General features: G+C 40.6%; 1 protein-coding gene across 1 annotated transcript; it reads left to right on the top strand.

Annotated features, from left to right (window-relative positions):
* Positions 1-7619: 7619 nt before the first annotated feature.
* On the top strand, positions 7620-7979 carry LOC116404083. Its single transcript, XM_031886285.1, has one exon. The coding sequence runs from the start codon at positions 7620-7622 to the stop codon at positions 7977-7979; it is 360 nt and encodes a 119-aa protein (XP_031742145.1).
* Positions 7980-8456: the final 477 nt, after the last annotated feature.

Here is an 8456-nt window from a genome sequence, read left to right as displayed (position 1 = left end):
AGTAAAATTTAAAAAGTTTGGTGATCTCTCGGGGCTATTTACTAATCTTGGTAAAATTTCTATGTTTGTTGTAGGGGTTAATAGTTGATGATTTTATCGTTTGACTACCAGTTTGAGTTTTGTTCTCAGGCATCTCCCTGTTCGTATATTCTTGGGCTTCCTTTACTTCTGGGAGGTTAACGACCTACTATTGTGCTCTCTTATTCAACGTATTACTAGTCAGATTCATTCTTGGTTTGCTAGAGTTTTATCATTTGCAGGTAGATTGCAACTGGTTCGATATGTGCTGATAATCTTCAGAGTTTACTAGGCTAACGTGTTTGTGCTGCCTGTGAGTGTGCATCATGAGGTTGATAAAATCTTGAGTCTTATCTTTGGAGGGGTAAAGGAGGAAGTAGAGGAGTGTTAAGGTTAGCGTGGGCTGAGGTGTTGTTCCTTTGAGGATGGTCTTACTATTCTTGATGTCGTCTTCTTAGAATGTTGTGAGTACTATGAAGAATCTTTGGTTGTTGCTGACTAGTTCGAGTTTTCTATGGGTTGCTTGGGTGGAGGCTTATATTCATAAAAGGAAGGTCGTTGTGGGAGGTCGATTCTTGTGTTGGTCGGTCTTGGTGTCTTTGCGCTATCACAGGATTGGGTATTGGGGGGTTGAGTTGTTTAGGGTTTGTCATTAGAGTATTGGTAAGGGTGTGAGAAGGAAGTTGTGGTATGTTCTCTGGTGTGCTACGATTTATTTTATGTGAAAGGAGCATAATCATTGTCTCCATGGTGGTCAAGCTCGTGAGCTCATTGTTCTGTTTCAGCTTATTCCATCTTGTATCAGTGCTCGTGTTGTTTATTTGCGTGAGGATGCTCATGGTATTATTTAGCTTGTTTTCTTTTGATTTTTGTTTTATCTGCTTGTTCTCGGGCTGTGGGGTTGTTTGGACTTTTTATGTTTTTGTTGCTCTTAATTTTGTTGGGTTTATTATTGTTCTTTCTTTTGATACTTTGGATTCTTCCTGTTTTTGTGAGCATTGTCCGCTCTTGTGAGGTCATCCTTGTTGTATTATGATATTAACTTTTCAAGAAAAAAAAAGATAATGCAATTCAACTTTAGATAGAAACATGATTCGAATTTTCATTTCAAGAAAATACAAGGGGACAGAACTCAAGGATTATGTGGATCACAAAACTTGAATTACTAGAATCTAAATTTCCATATGTTAGATATCATTAGAAGCAGTTAGACCAAAAGTTAATTATCAATATGTTAGTTCACAGGAACTGCATAATCAAGCACATAAACATCCACATTGTCATTCATTGTAGGCAGCTTTGATACACAAAAAATATGGATATTTTCAGAAGTTCAAGCATACACAAAAAACATATCCTTGTCAGAAAATAGCCAACTAAGAAAGAGAAGTTCAAGATTTATATACAAAGTGCAGCTGCAAAAGGACAAGCAAGATGCCAGAATCTATATATTATGCAGTCGGATATTAATTGGCAAGTACTAACAGCAAAGGTACCAAAATAAAACCGTATCAATTTATCTTGTCTAAAACTAAACAGTATATGTAAATCTTGCAAACAAACAAGTTTTTTGAATCAAAACTGCCAAAAGATTTTGATTCAAGTGATATGTGGATTGTGATCTTTTGTGTCACCCATCCATTCCTCCTGTTTTAACCATTTAAATCAATAAATAATTTTATGTTCAAACATAAGTTGGACAACCTTTGTTAAAGAACTGCTTCCCAAAACAAATAGCATTAACCACCCTTTTTTAATTCAACACATGGGAATAAAGATCGAATCTCTGATTTTTTGGTCTAAGGTACCTTTCCTAAACTTGTCGAATTCCATTTTCTACACCAACTTTAGAACGAGTATATACATCAAGTAATTTCATGTTCAACTCAAAATTGGACAACCATAGTATTACTCCAAAGCAAACAATACTAACTGTTCCATTAAATATTTTTTTATAGCTCTTGATTGTCTCACTTTTTTGTATTTTGAATTTACAAGCCTCTTTTTTCTTTCTTTGGTATGAAAGGTGGCAACTAGGCCTTGCTAGAACGAGTGGGGTAACCTTTCTATGGTAGTACACTTAGTTTCGAAGTTCGAAGTTTTCCTCCTACAGTGGATCATCGATATTGATTCTTCTACTGTTAATTCGACCTCCCACTAATTCTCTTCTTCTAAGGATTCACTTTTCTCTAAGGCTCTGCACTTTACTAAAAAGCCTTGATCTTCTTCCCCCAATGTTTTCATAAACTTCTTAAGACAGACCCTGACCTTGGTTAGGCTCGGATCTCCTTGGATTATCACCTTATTCCCCTGATATGTAAATGTTAACATCATATTCTTCCAATCCACTCCAGTCGTTCCCAAGGAATACAATCACTGCATTCCAAGTATGGCAACTACCCCTCCCAACTTCAAGGGTAAAAACTCATTCACTACCTTCTAGTCTCCCAGCATTAACTCAACATCTTCACAAATTACCTTCCCTTTGACTACAGTGCCCGAGCCCAAAATGACTCCATAATTCGACGTTTCTCTTGTACTCAGTTGCAACTCTTTCACTATTTTTTCCTGAAATGAAATTGCGTGTGACTTCACAATCAATTAGTACTATAGCCACATTCCCTTGTATCATCTCTTTTACCTTCATTTTCCCTAGGTTGGATAATCCCACCACATAATTAATGGATAATTCCACCACCACCTGACTCTCCTCTACGATCTCAGGGGCATTCAACTCTTTCTGATCAATTCCTCATTCTTCAATAATTTCATACTCCTCGCCTTCTTCCTTCACAACAATCATTCACAATTCCCTTTGCTCTTTCATCTTGCATTTGTGGTCATGAGAATATTTCTCATTACAGCGAAAGCACAATCCCTTCTTTCTAGATTGAAATTCAGCATCAAATAAGCGCTTCGCCTGTCCCTCTTTCCGTACTTCCTCTTTTGTTGTTCCTCGTAGAGTAATAGTTCTCATCGGCCAATTCATTCCTCCTTTACTTTCTTCTGTATTCGCAATGGTATTAGCCTTGGTGCTATTATGGGAGTTTATCACCTTTTCTCCAGAATATCCAGAAAGATTTGCTTCCTGACGTATATCTTCCTTGTTCTCTACCTTTTGCGCGATTCGTATCGTTTGTGCTAATCCCTTCGACTCACATAAATCCATCTCCGCCTAGATCCACAGTTTCAATCACGACATAAATGTCTCTTTTACCACCTTCTCTAATAGGTCCGACAAAGGAGCTACCCACTTATCGAATAAATTTTGATATTCCTCTATCGTTTTCTTTTGTTGAATTTGCAAGAACCTTACATACAACGATTCCTCCCTCACGGATCGAAATCGCACAAATAATCTTTCCTTCATATTCACCCAATCTACAAAGTTCTCTCGTTCTTCTTTGAGAACGGTAAAAGTTCAATGCTAGTCCCTCAAAACTAATAGTGGATACAGTCATTTTCTCAAATTCAGTAAGTTTATGAATGTGCAAATACCTCTCTACGCGAAACAGCCAAGAATCGGGATCATCTCCATTGAATATCGACATCTCCACCTTCTTAAACTTATTGCAGTAACTATTACTTTCATCATATATTTTCTTTCCTTCCTTCCTTGTTTCGTTCTCCCATCTTGGTCACCCTTCGCCTTCGTCCACATTCTTCGTCGATGAATTGTGCATTGTTGTCGATTCCATAATTCGTAACATCATCTAAATTCTACCTCTCCATATTTTTGGATTTTGGCCAACGTCTTTTCGATCACCAGTATCTTACTAATCTCTTTCTTAATGTCTGTATTTCCTGGTCAAACGTCTCCATCTCTTCGATCCGAGTCTGAACCATTTGCATTCTTCTTGCCCGAGATCAATGCTCTGATACCAATTTGATGGAAACCAGTCTTGGAATGAAATTGCTACTATATTATTAATGATAGAATAGGAATGAAATCCTAATTACAATATGAAATCCCTCTCCTGTTATCCTCTCTCTCAAGGAAGAATAGAAATTCACTTTCTCAAACAAAACCTAACTTTCCCGCCCACGATTACTTTTTATTTATACTAACAATAAGGTAACTAACCCTTCCCTTTACTAACCCTCACATGCTATTCATGTGCACGTGATATTTTTTTTTAATTTCTTTGTCCCTCTTCCACTGTACAGATGTAATATAGGGGGTCTATCAGATTCCTCCTCTTTTCAAAGCCTCCAACCAAACTCAATGCTAAGTTTGACTGCTCCCTTCAGAGTGAAGACCCTCATTTTCCCCCTTCCGTGGTTTGGGGAGGATTCCTTCTCTTTTTAAAGCCCTCAATCAAACTTGATGCTATGTTTAGAACGCTAAGAATAGGTGGTCTAGTTTTGGTTAGGCCAAAAGTGAAAATTTCCCCCAAAAGCACTAATAGTTAGGGAACTCAACACATTCTACTTGACTTAATCGACTTGACTCTCTAATTTTTATGAGCTTTTTTCAATGCATATTGCATATGTTTTTTTTATAGTTGTTGATTGTCTCACATTTTTATGGTTTGCATTTACAAGCCTCTTTTTTCTTTCTTTGGTATGAAATATGGTAATAGGCCTTGCTAGAATCGGTGGGGTAATCTCTCTATGGTTCTACACTTAGTTTCAAAGTTTGATTACTCCCTTCGAAGTGACAACAAGCCTCGTTTTCCCCTATTGTGGATCATAGAGGATTCCTCCTCTTTTCAATGCCCTCAATCAAACTCAATGCTAAGTTTAACTGCTCCCTTCGAAGTGACAACAAGCCTCGTTTTCCCCTATTGTGGATTATTTTCTTTCAAAGCCCTCAATCAAACTCAATTAGAGTAAAAAGGAAAAATTTTCATCTCGGGTGCGTGTACCTCACACGCGTCTCTCTAGGATTTCCAAGTTCTCTCACTCAGCTGGTGAAGGAGGCGAACGACTGGTGAGTGCTGCGGTCAGCAAGGGATCAAATTCGAAGGTAATTCGTTCGGTTTTGGCAGATTGAATGTGAAAACTAATGTCATTTGGTATCCATTTGAAATTTATTACAATTGATCAATTGAACCATTACGAATGATATTCTTTTTGATTCGGGAGAATTAACGTCTGTCAGAAATTGTTTAAATCGGTTTCCAAGCTGAATTGATTTGAACTATCTTGAAAGTATTGCGTGTGGTACGAATCGATTTATTGGCTATCAGTTCTGCTTTGAAGACCGTGATTTAATTCACTCGCTGGAGGGATCTCGCATGAATCTCCTCGGTTGAATTTAATTCTTTTTGAGTTCATTCGTGTTCCTAGATTGGGCCGAAAAGATCATCACGGGTGTTGGGTTGATGTCCTAAGCATGAAACGATGAAGAAATTATCCAGTGACGTTGAGGAGGTGAAGAAACGTGATGTCAAGCCTTCAACGCGTACATGATATGGCGGCGAACGACCGAAGGGCGGCGACTGTAAAGGCTGACCTAATTTCTGCGAGGAAGAAACGGTCGGACATGAGTGGACCCGAACCGGTTTACGTGAACTGTGATACATATAAAAACGAAATACAGGAAATGGACCGAGCGGAAATGGTCCATGAAGATTGTTGGCCCAAAGGCGTGTGGGCCGATTGTTTTGAATGAAAACTTGATGAAGTCCAATGAGCCGGTAAAGGGGCTGAAGCCGAATGGTGTGGACACATTTACGAATGGAATTCGTCATGGATCTCTGGTTGATGGGCCATCGTTGAATGATGGGCCGTCCATCTCACACGAAACTGGGATCTCACAGAAGGAGTGCTTACCTGTTGGTGCTTCAAGTGTTCAGCATGTTGGGCAAATTGCAGCGCCAAAGGATATGGACCTGGGCTGGATGCTATTGCAAGTGCCCCAAAGATTGGGCCGGTTGATGGGCATTTGAATGATGGGCCAGCCATTAGAGAACCGTTTGGTACTATTCAAATGGTGGGCCGCCTGTTCCGATTCGTGGGCATGAGGTGCATAAATCTAATAATTCTGGAGTGCAGGCAAAAAATTCATGGGCTTCCTTATTTGGCTCAACAAGAGGTTTCTCTTTGACCTATACACCTCTAACTACCGTGGGAGAGAAAATTGTGGTGACCCCGTTTGAAGAAGTTATTAGTCAAGGAGTTAGAGTGCGGGAGAACTCCCTCGTCAGCCAATTACTTGATGCAAAATTGCGTATCTAGTCATCTATCGTCTTATAGAGAAGATTTGGGGTAGAATTGAAATGCCAACAATTACTCTGATGGAGAATGGGCTCATCTGCTTTCAATTCAAACATCTGAAGTCGATAGAGTGGATCTTATCCCGTGGCCATGGCACCTTGGAGGCAAACCTATGCTCCTCCGCAAATGGACTCCAGGTATAGTTCCTGAATCCTTTGTCTTTGATTCAGTTCCTGTTTGGATAAAGTTAGGGAGGATTCCGTTGGAGCTATGGACGGATGCTGGTTTGGCTGTGGTAGCGAGTGCAATAGGAAAACCTCTTTCAGTTGATCTTGCTACTAAAGAGAGGCGTCATCTTTCTTATGCCCGTATATGTGTGGAATTGAATGTGGACAGTATTATGCCTGCCGAAGTAACAGTCAACCTTAGAGGAGAGGAATTTATTGTAACTGTCACTTATGAGTGGAAACGAAAAAATGTAACTTGTGTCGATCTTTTGGACACTCGCAGAACACCTGCCCTAAGAAAAGAGGCAATGAAGATAGTAAAAAGGAAGCTGCAAGTAAAGAGGTTCCTGTTAAAGAGGTTGTTCCTACTAAAGAGGTGGTTCCAGATTGTGGGGAGTATGGAGATGTTGTGTTGGAATCCTTCCAACACATGGAAGAAGGAGAAATTATTACCCATAAACTGCCTGAAAAGGTGGAGGTAAATCGGGAGGAATTTACCCCAGTGGACAGGAAAAATAGGGGAATGATCTCTATTCGGGACAGAGGGAAAAGGGTGGAAGTGAGTATCACTGACTCCTTTAACAACCTCATGGAGGTGGATAAAGGAGATAAATGGCCTTTATCTATAGTGGATGGCTCCCCTCCTCCCTTACGAGTAGATGACTCTTCTATGGTCCTTTTGAGTACTACAGGTGATGTCATTCCTATGGGAGAGGCAGCTCCCATACGACCTCATGGTTAGTTGGTGTACGTGGAACGTGCGGGGCCTTAATAGCCCTGTAAAGTGTAGAGCGGTGAAGGACTTCTTAGCCGTGTCTACGGTGGGTTTCTGTTGCATCCTGGAGACTAGAGTTCGAGAGGAGAACTTTGTCTCGATATCTAGAAGATTTGGTGATTCGTGGGGTTCATTAGTAACTACAGCAATAGTGGAGTAGGTCGGATGTGGATTATGTGGAAACGTAACAGATTCGTGTTCACGACTAACGAGGTTGTCGACCAGTTTATTTCTGGTGTAATAACAGATTTGATCTCTGGGGAGAAGGTAGAGGTTCTGTGTGTGTATGCCTCTAATAGTAATATCAAGAGACGTGTTTTATGGAGGCGAATGGCTGAGATCTCTGCTGGTTGGAGAGGACCGGGTATGGTCTTGGGTGATTTTAACACCATCAGACTCCACTCTGAAGCCTTCGGGGTGCTTCGAACGTGGGGGATATGGAGGAGTTTGACATGGCTATTCGAGAGGCGGACCTTGTTGAACCCGCGGTCCAGGGGAACTGGTTTACTTGGACTAGTAAGATACATGGGTCGGGTTTGATGAATAGACTTGATCGTATCCTAGTGAATGATGAGGGGCTTAGTACATGGTCTAACATGAGGGTTAACGTCCTCCCGTGGGGTATTTCTGATCATTCTCCCATACTTGTCTATCCCAGTAATCAGCGAAGCCAACAAGTGGTCTCTTTTCGTTTCTTTAACCATTGGGTTGAAGAAGCGTCCTTTATGGATGTTGTGTCCTCTGCTTGGACCAAAGATACTAGAGTTTCTCCAACTGTGAATATTGTGAGGAACTAAAGAAATCTCAAGTCGATTCTTCGCAGACATTTTGGTAGGCATATCCGGACCATCAGTGAGGATGTTCGTCTTGCCAATGATACCATGGACCGAGCTCAAAGAGAGATGGAGACGAACTCTTTGTCGGAGGAGGCGAGTAATCACGCGAGCTTAGCCACGGTAAACTTTTGGACAGCCGTTAGAATGGAGGAAGCCGCTATGCGCCAGAAGTTGCAAATCAGATGGTTGAAGCTAGATGACCAGAATACTGCCTTTTTTCATCGATCTGTTCGATCAAGGCAGAGCAGCAATGCTTTGAGATCAGTTATTGACCCAGATGGAAATCGGTTGACTAACCATGATCAGGTGACTCAGGTGGTAGTGAATTATTTCAAAGATAGTCTGGGTTCTCAGAATATTAGCTACAAAGAGCTCTCTACTAGTATTGAGGAGATTGTTCAGTTTAGATGGACTGAGGAGTGTTGCCAGACCCTCCAG

This window comes from Cucumis sativus, chromosome 1 (assembly GCF_000004075.3).
Source record: "Cucumis sativus cultivar 9930 chromosome 1, Cucumber_9930_V3, whole genome shotgun sequence".
Lineage (NCBI taxonomy): Eukaryota > Viridiplantae > Streptophyta > Magnoliopsida > Cucurbitales > Cucurbitaceae > Cucumis > Cucumis sativus.
Note: the sequence above shows the minus strand (reverse complement) of the source record. Positions and strands in the feature narration are given on the sequence as shown.